The following is a 16,673-nucleotide window of genomic DNA, read 5'->3' on the forward strand; positions in this document are numbered from 1 at the left end:
GTCAGCACTTACCTTTAGGTGCCCAAGATAAAGCATTAAACAGATTTACTTTCATGGAGTTTCCATTCTAGACCTTTCTTGTCCTTGGCAAATAAAGAACTTTTTTCAGGGTTGTAATTATCTATTTGGGCCTGCCATTGAACCCAAATTTGTGGATACAATAAGCAAAAAGATCACATTCATTTATGCATTTAATAAATAAATCCATTATTTTCTCAGCATAGGTGAGTTAAAAACTCCTTCTCCATGACCCTAAGCACCCAGGGCTTCTATCCAAACTTAACACACAGCATTGTTACTGCTTGTGTTTTCTGTTTCTCCCTCTGACTGGCAATTGTCAAATTCATTCTGTTATTCATCCATGTATACCTGCCATCTAAGCTATGCCTGCGCATAGACCTATTTAAAAAAACAAACCCAAACAAATAAACAACAGCTCTCCCCTACCTCCCTCTTAACTGAGAGAAAGCTGCTAGTTCCCAGACATAGAAACAATTTGTTCAAGGACAGCCGCTATCCGTCTGGGAATACACAATTCAGCACTAGACACTCTGGGGGACCTAACCTAACAAGTGCAGTGAGTGAGCTGCCAGAGCTGAGTCCAGTGGTCAAATAGAGGGACCACAAGCAATGCACTGGGCGTGGCAGGTGGAGAGGTCCGTGGGAAAGGCATTCAGTTATTCCACAAATATTTATCAATAACCATAGCAGATGTAGTTCATGGTAAGTGCCCAATATCCGGTATGAAATGCCAGCCACTGTTCTACATGTTGGAATGCAACGGCAGACAAGGAAATTGCAGAGATTTTTGCCTTCGTGAGGTTCACCATGTGGCAAAGGAAGACAGGCAGTGGACGGAATTATATAAAATTGTGCTAGATGCTGAACAGGAAGGTAACAGGCGGCTGAAATTCTTGTAAGGTGGTGAGTGTGTTGGCTGGGGGCAGCCATGGGCGGGTTTTGAGCAGGAGTGGCCGTGAGGGGGACGGACTGTAGGGGTCGGGAAGACCGCAAGCAAGAAGACCTGGTAATTTTAAGATGCAAACATTTTCTGCCTGACTGGAAGGAGCGTGTGGTAGCTTTGGGTTCTCCTGGGGGCAGGCAGCATTTAAGCTCGGTTGCCCAACAGTAGTAGAGGGTGGGCTGTGGTGAACTGCAGCCCGAATTGCCAGATTTTTCATCCTCGGCACATCTAGGCTCCTTTGCCCCCTAGATAGACCAGCAGACGCACCATCCGCGGCTAAAATTCGTACCGCAGCAGGAGGGCAAGGTGGCTGGGCCCTAGCAACAGCAGCATTCACCGGTAGGGTTGGGAGTCTGCAGCACCCGGCGGCGGGAGGAGGCGGAGCTTGCGATGCGGACCTAGGCGGTGGTATGGATCCCGCCCCCACCCCAGACTCCACCTCTAGACACCTCTGATTGGATCAAGACCGCGGAAGGGCCGGGCATCCTCGGGAGGCCCGGCGGGTCGGTCTGGGGAGAGCGTGCTGATTGGTCTGGCGGGGATTAGGTCATTGCTAGCAGGTTCGAGCGGCCCGGACGCCGGCGGGGCGCCGAGGCTGCTGTGAGAGGGCGCTCGAGGCTGCTGGAGAGCGAGCCAGCGAAGGAGGCGGGGAGGCGGCGGCCGCACTAGCTCGCCTGCTCGCTCTCTTCCCGGCGCCGCTGCTGGTCCGCCACTACGCTGCCTGCTTGCCTGCCGCTCATTGCGCTCAGCCGGAGCAGTTGCCCATCCGCCGGGTCCCGGCTGGGTTCGGGAGCCGTGCGCGCCGGCGGACACCGCGCTAGGGGCTAGCCGGCGCCACACCTGTGGAGCCGGCTGCCGTCGGGGGTGCCGGCCGGGGTCCCGCTGTGTGCGAGCTCTGGGCGGCGGGCCGCCCGGGCTCCGGGGGAGGCGCGTCCCCCGGCTGGGCGCCGCGGGCACCATGGGGCTCCCGGCGCTCGAGTTCAGCGACTGCTGCCTCGACAGTCCTCACTTCCGAGAGACGCTCAAGTCGCATGAAGCAGAACTGGACAAGACCAACAAATTCATCAAGGAACTCATCAAGGACGGGAAGTCACTCATCACCGCGCTCAAGAGTGAGTGTCCCGGGCCCGGCAGGGACGCGGCTCTGGGGGGGCTCTGGGGCGGGTGGGCCGTGAGGCGGCGCTCAGCCCCGGTAGCCCGCGCGCCGGCTGTGTTTCTGCCCTCCGGGCACTGATTGACGGGTGTTGATGCTTCTTCTGAGGCAGGAAGGATACGTAACATGGGCGAGCCAACAACCATCAGATGAGGAAAAACACCCCGTCGCCTAGCCGTTTGCTTTAGGGGATGGCCGGGAGGTGACCGAGCGCCTGGCACACAGGTGTCCCAGGAGTGAGACTGGAGTGCCCAGCGCGTCGCAGCCTGCTAGGAAACCTCATCACATCCACAACTCCGGGTCCCGTAGGAGAAGAATTGCTCACCCCCGAGTGCCCAGTCGTGACATGGAGCGTGCCCTAACTAGGGGACGCAGCCTCCCCTGGGGAAAAGGCGGGTTGTGACTACTTCGCTCCCTGTTTGCAGTTCCAGCCTCGTCTAAGCCACTGGCTTCTCTGGGTGGGATGGTTGGTTAGCTCGCGATTCCCTGCAGCACTGGCAGCCAGTAACCCTCAAATCTAGAATCAGTGCCGTGTACGTGTGCAGGTTCTGAATCTTGTGTTCAGCAGAAGGTGATAGGGGTGGGAGTACAGAATCAGAGTGTTCCTTTACTCTAAACTGTGGGCGAGGGCTTAAAAATAGAATGAACATCTCCCTCCTTCTCCCTCTCCTGCTCCCTCGCTCTCCTTTTTACCTCTCCCATTATCCTTGAAAACGCAAAGGTCTGAGAAGGAATGTTCTTAGTCCTCAGAAAGGAGGAAGTTTAAACTCATTTTAAAGATTCTGAGACCTTTTGTAAAACCATTTTTGCTTTTTTCCTCTTTTGGGTACCAGGCGAGAAATGAAATTTACATTCTGCTTGACTTTTGTAGAGCCAGAGAATTTCTCCTTGTGGCCCAATAAGAGTGAGTTCTCTAGGGATGGGAGCCTTGGATTTTTTGGTACCCTTTCAGCCTACCCATTTAAAAATAGCTCAGTTCATCTTTTAGTTTTGAGAATCAGGAACAACATGAAGGCAGATCGCGGAATTGTCTCTGACTCTTTTTCCGGTTTCTATGATGGATTTCTTATTAGATGATATATTTTAGCTAAGAAAGATTGCCTTAGCAAGAGTAGTGTCCTAGCTGTGAGAATTGTCCCCAGGCTTCTTTAAAGAAGACTTACAGAAGTCAGGTGCTTGCAGTGTCATTTTGTGAGCCTGTTGCTTCTAAAAATGAAAAGAGAGACAATGGAATGCCCAGGCAGCCAAAATTGTCAGTCTTTTGGGGTGAAATTTACACAGGACTGTTGTGTTGTTCCTCCGAGGCAGATTCTCTATAGTAGGCAGTGCCTTACCTGAAGCATGTGAACAGACTGTCTTTGTCAGTGACCGAGGCCATATTTGGCTCAGGGAACACATGACCCCTGTTTTGGAGTAAATTAGGGGCCTGTTTATAGATTTGGCCCGGGAATTTTGAGTGAACCTCGGACAGGCTTTAATTGGTTCTTTTCTTCACTCATCAAACATTTGAAGTGCCTGCTGTCTGTTGCATATTGCACCAGGCATTGAGGGTGTAGCAGTTAATATTTTGCTGCCGTGTGGCTACAGAGGTGTACTCCATGCCAGGCTTGCTTCACTCAGATATCTCATGTAATTTCATTCATTTGGCAAATGAGAAAACAGTCTTGAAAGGAGCACTACCCCAATAGTCACATAGCTCTCGCAGCGGGGTTAGAGCTTTTGAAGCCACCTGGTTTGAGCTGGAGATGGCAGTTCCTGCCTACACAGGGCTCTTAACTCTGCCCTGTCTCACTTGTTCCAATGGAACCCCTCAGATCAAGCCTGCTAGAATTTAGACTACCACCTGGAACCTGAGAAAGGTGCATTTGAGTGACTGGCAATTTGCTTGCTATTTTGATCAGGGGGCAAGAATTCTTTGGTTAGGAAGAAATACTGCAGTGATGGAGTTGAAGGGTTATATTCCCCCTGTAACTTGGGGGAAAGACTGATAGGGAGCTAGCTATTGTGGTCTTTCTACATCTACCTTTACTACTAATACTATGTTCTTCTAATACTAATGGAGAAGGACACTTGACCTCTTAAAATAATAGAGTGGTGTTAGTGTTTCCCAGACTTCAGGCAGTCTGTTATAAGGTGCTTGCTACATCATACACTACTGTATTAGTAATTGTGTATTATTTTTTCTTCAGATTGTCTTTATCTTACTACTGTTAATAGAAAGCCAGTGTTTTTCTAGTACAACTTAAATACATAATTATATAAGTAACACTGGTTTAGATGATCTGTAGTCTCTTACAGCTCTAAAAGTTTGTCTTAATTTTAAATCATATTTATTTAATATTTTATGACTAGTAATTGGGGGTTAGGTTTCCTTTGTGTATTAATCATAAACAATAAAACTGGCCTCCAGGGATTGGCAGAGTTTAGCTAGATCATTGTTATTGTTTCTTCTGCTGAAGAAACTGAGGATCAGAGAGGGCAGTAACCTGCTCAAGGTGACCCCACAGTTAAGTATATTTAAACACAAGCTATCAAATTCCAAAGCCACTGCACTTAACCCTGAAACAGCACTGTTGTCTAGGTCAGCTGAGGTCAGCATTTGTGTCTTGGATGCACTTGAGAACCTCATAGAAGCTGTGGACCATAAAAATGAACCCCTTGAAGCCTTTCACTGGAGCCTAGACCTCTGGTGTGGACATATAGAGGATAAGCACTAAAATAATTTGAGACATTCCTTTAAAAAAAAATCCCTGCTTTTGGAGAAAGTTCTCATTTGATGTGGAACACAACCTTGGCAACTCCCACTCAGTCATTTCCAGTGCTGATTTGTCCTGGTCTTTTGTGTGGTGACTTATTTGCCCAGCACTCATTCCTCTGATTTTATTAATCAGCATCTCAATCAAGAGGATTCTGTGTGTTTAAATCTTTCTTTACATTTTCTTTCTATGGATAGAGGCTGGAGATGAAGTTCAGGCTTATAGAATTAAGAGTGTTTGGATTTCCTGGGTTCAAATTCTGACCCCCATCATATACGAGTTGTTTTGACTCTGGGCTTGTTGTTAGTAAGCTTGAGTTGTTCCTTTGTAAAATGGGAGTAGCCACATTGACCGTCTAAGGTTATTGTGAGGAATGATTGAAATAGATCATGTAGAGAAATCACTTGTTTGGAGCCTGGGACATCCTTCGCACTGCTCAATTCATAGTAGCTGGTATCACTGTCTTCTGGCATTTAGGGTTGTCAATATTTGATGATTCTCAGAGCAAAAGTCACTCAGCAGAAGGACATTTTTTGGCTTGGGTGCAGGAGTTAGATCCAAACCTTTTCTATACCAGTTGTTGGTAACATACCCAGTTGTGTGTGTATTAGCCATTAGTGGGCAGAATCTCGGTAACAGCATTGGTATCAAGTAGTGGTTATGCCAAAAAATCTTTACAAGTTAAAAGGGAACAAAATAAGTAAGCCTCCTGACATCTCATCTGTTCTTAATAACATTCTGGCAGCTTAAATTTTCAACCTTTTAGATTAGATTAATTTTACCTCAGTGGCTGGCTGTCCCTTTCTGCCTTTCAGGAAAAGCTTGCAGAATGCATGTCTGGCCGTGTCACGTACTTAATGGCAAACCAAATGTGGTTTCATGGACTCAATGGCAAACCGAATGTGGTTTCATAGAAATGAAAATGAATTAGGCCATTGGTTTTGAGGGGTGTATTTTTGGGTTTTTAGGAACTGTATTTCTTTCTATCTTGACAGTGGATTTCTGGACTTGTTGCTAGGGTAATGTGCCTATAAACTTGACTTTTTTTTTTTTTTTGTAGAGACAGAGTCTCACTGTACCGCCCTCGGGTAGAGTGCCGTGGCGTCACACCGCTCACAGCAACCTCCGACTCTTGGGCTTATGCGATTCTCTTGCCTCAGCCTCCCGAGCAGCTGGGACTACATGTGCCCGCCACAACGCCTGGCTATTTTTTTTTTTTGTTGCAGTTTGGCCGGGGCTGGGTTTGAACCCGCCACCCTCAGCATTTGGGGGCGGCGCCCTACTCACTGAGCCACAGGCGCCGCCCCGACTTTTGCTTTCTGAGACAGAGTACTCTTATGTTGATAATCTAAGGTAGGAGGGGCAGAAATGTAGTTCTTTAAATATCAACTTTATTGAGATATAATTTGCATTATCATGCAGCTTACCTGTTTAAAACTTCCAGTTCAGTCGTTTTTAGTACATCCACAGAGTTGTGCAGCCATCATCACAGTCAGTGTTAGCACGTTTTCAGCACCCCCTAAAAAAACTCTGTTCTCATTAGCAGTCATTCCTCATTTCCTTCCAGCTCCCCAACCCTAATCAACCAAGAATGTGTTTTTTGTTTTTATAGATTTGCCTATTCTGGATATCAGAAGAGCAATTTTAATTGTTTTCTCCTAGGTGGTGGTAACCAACTTTAGACAGAGTTCTTCTTTTGAATTTCAGGTGGGGAAACTGAATCAATAAGCTTTTCTCCTTCAAATCACTGGGGGAGGTGAGCTCCCAAAGACTGCGTGGTGTCTTAGGTCCTGGAGAAACTCAAGTGTGCCCCCATGAAGAGGGGTTTGGGTTCATCCTAGTTCACGGTGCTTTAGTGGATGCAAAAGAGATAATCAACCAAAACAAAACTACGAATCTAGCCCCGTCTCTCTGACCTTTCAGTCAAGTTGGGGCAGGGTATGTCATATTGAATAAAACTGTACTTTGCAGTCAGTATGCTGCTGTGTGACACTCTGTTATACAAAATGAAGTGAATGCATTTATATTTCTCTAGTTGAGCTCACCCTTTTCATGAGACTTTGGAGACTATATGCCTTTTTCATTGCATTCTTGTGATGAGTAATCTTGAGATCTCTGTCCTGTATCACATCCCCAAGGCAACCACAGGGAATTTTAATAGAAATAAGTAGACAGTCGAATAAGAATACCAGCATCTCATTTGTTGAGCACTTACCAAGCCCTTTGCTAAGTGCATACATTGCCTCATTCGTCCTTACCACCATCATGTGAGATGAATGTTCTTCTTTTTCTTCGTTTTATAGTTGGGGTTACCTGCTTAAGGTCACAGGAAGTTGTGCTACCGAGTTTTGAAACTGGCCGTAGACTGCAGGGCCTTCTCCTGAACATCACCCTTCAGGCCTACAGCAAAGATGCTGGCAGTGAAGATGAAAATTCTTGGTAGATTAAGATCCTGGAAAGGTGAAACATGCTGCAGGTGTTTGATTAAGCGAGAGTTGTTTTTTGGACTCTGAACTCTGGATAGCAAAGACTAGTTAGGATTTTGTATTTTTCCCTGAAGATTTGTATTACTCTTTTCATCCAGCCTTTGAAGAACCCCTGTAGACTAGAGGGGCAGTTGAGGGTGGCTGAGTGTTTTCTTGGCTTTGTAAAGCAGTGGAGTTTCTTTTTGGAGTAGCACCGAGTAATTATTAATGATTGTCTTTTAATCGAGAAATAGATGATTGAACAGAGAAGCCAAAAACCTATTCTTGGTCTGATTCAGTAAGCTGAATAAATGGTCCATCCTCTTGGCCCATTAAGATAATAGTAAAAGACAAATCAATATCGAGTTATGTGCTTAAAGCCTGTCATCCTTTTGTATTTCTTTAGGATTTAGTATAGATTTTTTACAATAGACAAGTCCTTCTTGAATGGCATAAACTCCAAAAGGATGTTTGATGCCAACTTATTTATTTCAGAGTATTTACTTGGAAAATCCTAGTCTAACAAATGGGTATAGGTAGGTAGCAAAAACTTTTTCCCAGATCCTTTGCTTTGCTTTAGCACCTTATGGATAAAGAAAAAAAGCATCTCCTAATTATTTGTAGATAGTGGTAATTAATCTTTGAAGTATCATTCATACAAATATAAATAATGACAAAGGTGTTAAATTCAAATAAGGTTTTGTAGTTTTTATACAACACTGACATAAGAAAATCCCTTTACTCCATTTCTTGGTTGGATTGAATAAATTGCATCCAAATTTACTGTGGCTTAAGTCCCATGCCTCCTCTTTTAAAATATACTTTTTTTTTTTTTTTTGAGACAGAGCCTCAAGCTTTAGCCCTAGCTAGAGTGCTGTGGCGTCACAGCTCACAGCAACCTTAAACTCCTGGGCTTAAGCGATTCTCTTGCCTCAGCCTCCCGAGTAGCTGGGACTACAGGTGCCCGCCACAACACCTGGCTATTTTTTGGTTGTAGTTATTGTTTGGCAGGCCCCGGGCTGGATTTGAACCCATCAGCTCTGGTGTATGTGGCTGGCGCCTTAGCCGCTTGAGCTACAGGCGCCACCCAATATTAATATACTTTTGTTTAAAAGAGCAGTTTTAGGTTTACAGAGAAATTGAGTGGAAAGTGTAGAAAATTCCCACATAGCCCCTTATGGCTGTTCCTTCCAGTTTCCCTTATTTCTAATATCTTGTGTTAGTGTGGTGCATTTATTACCGTGGTACATTTATTGCCGTCGATGAGCTGATATTGAAATAGTATTAACAAAGGTTTGTAATTTACATTAAAGTTTGCTCTTTGCATTGTACGTTCTTTGGGTTTTAATAAGTATATAATGACGCATATCCACTGTTATAGTATTATACAGAATAGCCTCACTGCCCTAAAAATCCTTTCTGTGCTCCATCTGTTCAGCTCCCCACTCCCCAGCCCCTGGCAACACTAATCTTTTTACTGTCTCTCTAGTTTTGCCTTTTCCAGAATGTTATGTAGTTGGCATCCAACATATATAGCCTTTTCAGATAGGTTTTATTTTCACTCAACATTGTGCACTTAAGATTTTTCATGTCTTTTCATGGCTTGGTAGCTCATTTCTTTTTATTGCTGAGTAATATTCCATTGTTTTCCAAAGTGACCGTACCGTTTTGCATTCCAACTAACAGTGAAGGAGAGTTCTTATTGTTCCACATTCCCACCAGCACTTGGTGTCATCACTGTTTTGGATTTTGGTCATTTTTATAGGTGTATAGGTGGTGACTCATTTAAAAAAAAATTGCAATTTCCTGCTGGCATATGATGTTACCATTTTTCATATGCTTACTTGCCATGTCTGTTCTTTTGCACATTTTAATTGTTTTTTTTTATTATTGAGTTTTTTATTATGGTAAAATATACGTAACACAAAATTTACTAATTTAACCGTTTTTGAGTACACAGTTCGGTGGTCATGTGCACATTCACGATGTTGGGTAACTATCACTACTACCTAGTTCTAGAACTTGTTGATTATCCCACACTGAAACTCTGTATCCATTAAACTATAATTCCCCATTTCTCCTCCCCCTGGTAACCTCTGTTCTAGTCTCTATCTCTGTGAATTTACCTTTTCTAATTCCTTCATATAATTGGAATCATAGGATATTTGTCATTTGTATCTGGCTTATTCCACTTAGTATAATGTTTTTAAGGTTCATTGATGAACCTTAATATCATGTATTAGAATTTCATTTCCTTTTATGGCCAAATATCTTATGGTTGAGTTTTAATTATCAAACAACTATTGTTAAGAAAGACTATTCTTTCTCCTTTAAAACCATAAATAGGTTTTTTTTTCTCTTTATCTCTTCCCTCTCCCCACCAGAATGATCACTAACACTTGGAACTGACATTATCAGTTTATCATGGATGACTCTCATAAGAATATTATATTTACATTTATTCTCTTCAAAGTAGCCATTTGTTTCAGGGCAGCATGTTTTGGAGGCAGTATTTTTTGTAAGCAAAAAATTGAGTAATTACATGCTGTAAAATTCACCTGTCTTAAGAGCACACTACAGTGGGTATACTCAAGTGGTTTGTTGTTGCAGAGTTAGGCAACTATCATCCTAATCCAATTTTAGAACATTTATATCACCCCAAAAAGCACCTTTATGCCCATGTTCAGACACTTTCCATTTTTGCCTCAAGCTCCACACAACCACTACTCTACTTTTTGGTCTTTGTAGCTTTGTCTTTTTTGAAAATTTAAGCAAATGAAATTATCTGTGTGGTCTTTTGCATCTGGCTGCTTTCACTTAGCTTGATGTCTTTGAGGTTCATCCATGTTGTAGCACGAATCAGTAGTTTGTTCCTTTTTCTTGCTGAAGAATGTTCCATTTTGTAAACCATAAGTCGTTATCCATTCCCAGCTGATGGACATTTGGGTTTCCAGTTTTTGGCTCTTATGAATAATGCTGCTATGAACATTTGCGTGTATGTCTTTATGTGGATATCTGTTTTCACTTCTAATTTCATTTCTTACCTGGAAGTAGAATTTTGCAAGGTTGTATGGTAAACTTATGTTTAATTTTGATTCAAACTTATGTTTAAATGAAATTTATATTCAATTTTTAAAAATATGCCAAACTGTTTTCCAGAGCTGAAGCACCACTTCACATCCCTACCAGCAATGTATGAAGATTCCCGTTTCTCCGCATCCTTGCTAACACTTGTGATTGTCACTCTTCTTGATTGTAGCCACCCTAGTGGGTGTGAACTGGTATCTCATGGTGGTTTTCATTTGTATTTCCCTAATGACTAATGATATTCAGCATCTTTTCATGTGTTTATTGGCCACTGGTACATATTCTTTACTTTAGTATCTATTCAATCTTTTTTCCTCTATACTTTGTCCTATAAAACTTTTGATTAAGTGAACAGCATTTAAGATGTTCTCTCCATTTGCCCACTTTTGGGGACTTTTTGCTTCCATGTGCAAAAACTCAGATGTATTTAACTGATCAGTTTCAAAATTTCAGGACTTAGGAAGGTGGTTCTTCTGAAGTTGTGGTTCAGCTTTCCATTCTAGTTAGGCCAGGCAGCATTGCTCTGGGCATACATCACAATCTGGACTTCTTAATTCTGACCAGTGTAAGTTAATAATTCCACCCCCACACCCCCTGAGTTGGCAAAATAAGAACTGTCCAGGGAAGAACTGTTATCACCAATGAGCTAGTGGAGAAAATAACTCACGAAGGGAACTTTTTTACTCAGTCAAGGCCATTGCATTTCTAAAAATCAGCCAAGGGAGAGAGGCCAACATGAAGCTAAAAGCCAATGGCTTTCTTTTTTTTTGAGACAGAGCCTCAAGCTGTCGCCCTGGGTAGAGTGCCATGGCTTCACAGCTCACAGCAACCTCCAACTCCTGGGCTCAAGCGAGTCTCTTGTCTCCGCCTCCCAAGTAGCTGGGACCACAGGCGCCCTCCACAACGCCTGGCTATTTTTTGGTTGCAGCTGTCATTGTTGTTTGGCAGGTCTGGGCTGGATTCGAACCCGCCACCTCAGGTGTATGTGGCTGGCGCCTTAGCCGCTTGAGCCACAGGCGCTGAGCCAGCCAATGGCTTTCTAGATTTAATTTTTTACTGACCCTAGTTTTAATTTTTCAGGTTATAACCCAGTGTGTTTCAAATTATATATTTCTTGCCATCAAAGGAAGGCATTTGTTCAACAAATATGGAATCCTTAACATGTCCTCCAAAGCCCTGGATTAGAGTAAGGGCCTTTTGGGTGGAGGTAACAGGTGTACAAGTCATGAGAAGGAAGATTGGTTATGGTGTTTGAGGGCCAGCAGGGTGGCCAGTTGTGGAGCAGAGTGATGGTGAATGGACAGGGAGAAAGTCCAGGCCCAGGTTATAGGGATCTGGAATTCTAGAAGGGACTTAGACTTTCATTCTACATCTGATGGGCAACTGAGAGCGGCTATGACATTATCCTACTTGTGTTTTAAAAAGATCATGTGGGTTGGGCGGCACCTGTGGCTTAGTGAGCAGGGCGCCGGCCCCATATACCGAGGGTGGCGGGTTCAAACCCAGCCCCGGCCAAACTGCAACAACAAAAAAAAAATAGCCGGGCATTGTGGCGGGTGCCTGTAGTCCCAGCTACTCGGGAGGCTGAGGCAGGAGAATCGTCTAAGCCCAGGAGTTGGAGGTTGCTGTGAGCTGTGTGACGCCACGGCACTCTACTGAGGGCAATAAAGTGAAACTCTATCTCTACAAAAAAAAAAAAAAAAAAAAATCATGTGGGCATGTGTGTGGAGAATAGATGTAGTGGGGCAAGAGTAGAGGTAAGGACACCAGGTCAGCTGTCATCTGAGTGAGGTAGGACCTGATGGCACCTTGGACTAGGGTGGCAACATCAGAGATGGTGGTCGGATGCTGGGTATTTTTGGAAGTAGAGCCCACAGGATTTACTGCATAACATATGGGCTATGAGAGAAAAGAGAGAAGTCTAGAATGATTTAAGCGTTTTTGGCCTTAAAACACTTTGAGTAGTTGTGTGAATTGAAGGTACTATTTTCTGAGACAGAGAAGACTTGGGGAGGATTAGATTTCTGGGGGAAATTAACAGTATGAATGAATGATCTAATCTTATAGTGCAAAGACAAAAAGATATGACATAGTTCCTGAATATGTTCTCGTAAGAATCAAAGCATATAGAAGCATTCAGAATTAAAGCCCCCCCCTTTCCTGCGTTAACAACCAGTTTCAACAGTTTGGTGTCCTTTTTTCTTGTTTCTTTCCCTATGAATTTTTTTCCATGAATGGGATTATATTATATGATTTTTTTTGTGTGTTTTGCTTTTCCGGTTAATACTTCCTTAGAGATCTTCCATGTCAGTATGTGTCTGCAGAGCATTCTGTTTCGTAACTGCAGAGAGTTCTACTGTGTAGGTACGCCATAGTTGATTTACCCAGTTTCCTACTGTAGGATATTTGGATTGTCTCTGTTTTTCACTATTAGAAAACGTGCTGCAGTGATCATTTTCACATCTGCCTTTGTGTGTAGATCCCAGCATCTCTGTGAGATAGATTCCTCCAAGTGGAATGGTTGCTGACTCCAGTTTTTATAACTCTTTGACATCTATTGTTTAGGTCCTTTGCATGCCTGTAGCCAGCTGATATTTGTCTAGTGCTCCTTTGAGTGTATTACCTTGTTTCTGAAGCTTAGCCTTTTTTTTAGGACAGAGTCTCACAACATCACCCTGGGTAGAGTGCCATGGCGTCATAGGTCACAGCAATCTCAGACTCTTGAGCTTGAGCAATCCTTTTGCCTTAGCCCCAGAGCAGCTGGGACTACAGGCATGAACCATCCCACTCAGCTTGTTTTACTATTTTTAGTAGAGACAGGGGTCTTGCCCTTGCTCAGGCTGGTCTTGAACTGTTGAGCTCAAGCAATCCACCTGCCTTGGCCTCCCAGAGAGAGCTAGCATCACAGGCATGAGCCACCATTTTGCTTAACCTTTTGCTTAAATAACAGACCCTTTTTGTTAGGCACTGACCATGATTCTAAAACAGTGGTTTTGAACCTTTCTAATACCGCGTCCCTTTAATACAGTTCCTGTGGGTCGCGACCCACAAGTTGAGAACCGCTGTTCTAAAAGAACCAGAGGATAGAAAAAAAAAATCATGTGTGTGTGAGAGAGAGGGTGAGAGCAGAGGAGAAAGATTATAATTAATGGGAAATGTCCTTGTTAGCCTTAGAAGTGCCCAATATCCTTTCTGAGCTGCAGGTTCTTACAGGCAAATAGGAGATGGTATAGGGCTTTGCCTATGCCCAACAGTCTATTACAACCTCAAGCTTCAGGGACCAAGAAGGAAATCACATTCGTTAGGGTGAGAACAACAGCATTAATGGTCAGGGAATTTTTACAAATTAGAGTCACTGGAGTTTACGCATTTTTGTCAAAACGCAGAGTGGAGGAAGAGAGGAAATAGTAAGGAAAACAGCTTGGCGTGCGGGCCAGAGCTGTCACGTGTGTTTATGTCTGGCTCGTTTCACCTTGGTCGGAAGGCACAGAAGGCTGCAGCGGGTGAGCTTGGAGGCTGGGCAGTTTCCTGCTATATTTAGAAGGAGGAGATTCCTGGGGTTAGGGTGGTGTGTATGTGTGTTTTCTTTGCCAGAGAGACAAAGGGTTGAGGGGTTTGGGAATTCTGGAGCAAACCTTGTTAACGAGCCGAGCCGGCTTCTCCAGGCCAAGCCAGTAGCTGTGCTTTGACTCCTGCTGCGACCACACAGCGAAAGCCAAAATAAACCCTATTTTTCATGGTTTGAAAAGACACCACAGGTAGATTTCAGAGCTCATCTGATCTTGCTATCAGATCTGCTTTTAAGTTTACTCCAGGCAAAGTTGAACACTCTGAAAATATGAACTGGCTCCTTTTGCGACACTTTTGATAGATTTCCAGACTGACTGAGTTGAACCTTGGCTGTTTCTATGCCAAGGAGACTGTCAAGCCGATAGGACCCAAACTGTAGCAAATTTCTGACCGCAAATCTCGTTATTGCACTTGCAGGTCAGGTGTAGACAATGACTATTCATTTACCAAGTAAAACAGAATAGAAAAGTCATTTTTACTTCAACTTATATCTAAATTAAAGGATAACTAAACAGGAAATACTTTTTTTCTAAGGGTTTGTTTTTTTTGACAGAGCCCTCTCTGTTTCCCCACTTGCTGGAGTACAGTGGCATCATCATAGTTCACAGCAGCCTCAAATGCCTGGGTTCAAGTGTTCCTCCTGCTGCAGCTTCCTTGGTACCTGGGGCTGCAGGAATGTGCCACCAAGCTTGGCTGATTTTTCTGTTTTTTGTAGAGATGGGTTCTTGCTCTTGCTCAGGCTGGTCTTGAAGTGCTGAGCTCAAGCAATCCTTCTGCCTTAGCCTCCTAGAGTGCTAGGACTGTAGGTAGGAGCCACCATATCCAGACAGTTTCTTTTTTTTTTTTTTTTTATCATATAGGTTATTGAAGTAGATAATTCCTAGGATGGTGCAGAATTCAAAGGGGTAAAAAGGAATATGGGCATCTCTCCAACTCCTCTTGCTTCCCAATCCCCAGTTCTTCTACTGGAGACATTTTTATCAGTTTCTTGGGTATTTCTCAGATATAATTTATCTATTTGCCAATAAATACACATACACGCAGTATATGGTAGTATGCCATATACACTGTGTTGTACCTTGTTTTAATATATTTTATTCTATAAGTGGTGTATAAAAAGCCGACTCATTGTTTTTTTTTTTTTTATTAAATTATAGCTGTGTACATTAATGTGATCATGGGGCACCATACACTGGTTTTATAGACCGTTTGACACATTTTCGTCACACTGGTTAACATAGCCTTCCTGGCATTTTCTTAGTTATTGTGTTAAGACATTTACATTCCACATTTACTGAGTTTCACATATACCCTTGTAAGATGTACCGCAGGTGTAATCCCACCAGTCACCCTCCCTCTGCCCCCCTTCCCCCTTCCTCCCCTCCTTTTCCCCTTCCCCCATTCTTAGGTGGTAACTGGGTTATAGCTTTCACGTGAAAGCCATACATTAGTTTCATAGTAGGGCTGAGTACATTGGATACTTTTTCTTCCATTCTTGAGATACTTTTACTAAGAAGAATATGTTCCAGCTCCATCCATGTAAACATGAAAGAGGTAAAGTCTCCATCTTTCTTTTTTTTTTTTTAAGCAGTTCTGGCCAGGGCTGGGTTTGAACCCGCCACCTCCAGCATATGGGGCTGGCGCCCTACTCCTTGAGCCACAGGCTCTGCCCTAGTCTCCATCTTTCTTTAAGGCTGCATAATATTCCATGGTATACATATACCACAATTTATTAATCCATTCGTGGATCGATGGGCACTTGGGCTTTTTCCATGACTTAGCAATTATGAATTGGGCTGCAATAAACATTCTGGTACAAATATCTTTGTTATGATGTGAGTTTTGGTCTTCTGGGTATATGCCTTGTAGAGGAATTATAGGATTAAATGGCAGATCTATTTTTAGATCTCTAAGTGTTCTCCAAACATCTTTCCAAAAGGAATGTATTACATTTCATGGTATTCCATTGTATGTATGTAATATAGTTTATGCTCCCCTAATCATAGACATTTAGGTTATTTCCAACATTTTACCCTTGTAAGCAGTGCTGCTGTGAACATCTCGACAGCTCTGGCATGGGACACATGAGTGAGTCTTATCTGTAGGACAAATTCCTAGAAGTAGAATTGCTGGGTCAAAGGGTGTATACATGTTTTCATTTTGATCAATATTTCATAGCAGTGTTTCAGAAAAGTTCTGAGTGAACAGAGTTTTATAAATCATGACTTTTTTTTTTTTTTTGGTTTTTGGCCGGGGCTGGGTTTGAACCCGCCACCTCCGGCATATGGGACCAGCGCCCTACTCCTTGAGCCACAGGCGCCACCCTATAAATCATGACTTTTGAGTAAGTAGGAAGGGAATTCAACTATGTGAGAGAGTTTATTATAGAGTAATGTCTGTAATAAAATAATATGCAGACTTTTCTCCATTTTCTCCTTCCTACTTTGTGTGCATTTTAAATTCTGGGATTAAAAGCCACAGCAAAAATCATTCCCTAAAACGAGACACAGCTGTACCTAGAAATCGCATGAAGGTCAGACCCCAGAGAACTTGTCTGCACTCTCAGTGATGGTGCTGTTCTTATCTCTCATCTTTGTGCAGTGTGTGCATTATTCAGGAGGTTTGGCAGGTATGAAAGGGGGGCAGTCCCCTGCCTTCTGTGACTGGAGACCTTGACT

The 16,673-nt window shown here is 43.4% G+C and overlaps 1 protein-coding gene across 6 annotated transcripts in view; it reads left to right on the plus strand.

Annotated features, from left to right (window-relative positions):
- Positions 1 to 1,537: 1,537 nt before the first annotated feature.
- ARHGAP26 (Rho GTPase activating protein 26) overlaps positions 1,538 to 16,673 on the plus strand; it is a 464,813-nt gene continuing 449,677 nt past the window's right edge. For 3 of the 6 annotated variants that reach the window (XR_008375228.1, XM_053566651.1, XM_053566653.1), the window contains exon 1: positions 1,541 to 2,076. Coding sequence is in view for 5 of the 6 variants with exons in the window: in XM_053566651.1 (XP_053422626.1) it covers positions 1,923 to 2,076 (154 nt within the window). In the remaining variant the exon portion in view is untranslated. Of the gene's footprint in view, positions 2,077 to 16,673 lie in introns of all 6 variants that reach the window. The other 3 variants (XM_053566650.1, XM_053566652.1, XM_053566649.1) reach the window with 2 other exon arrangements.

Source organism: Nycticebus coucang, chromosome 17, assembly GCF_027406575.1.
Source record: "Nycticebus coucang isolate mNycCou1 chromosome 17, mNycCou1.pri, whole genome shotgun sequence".
Lineage (NCBI taxonomy): Eukaryota > Metazoa > Chordata > Mammalia > Primates > Lorisidae > Nycticebus > Nycticebus coucang.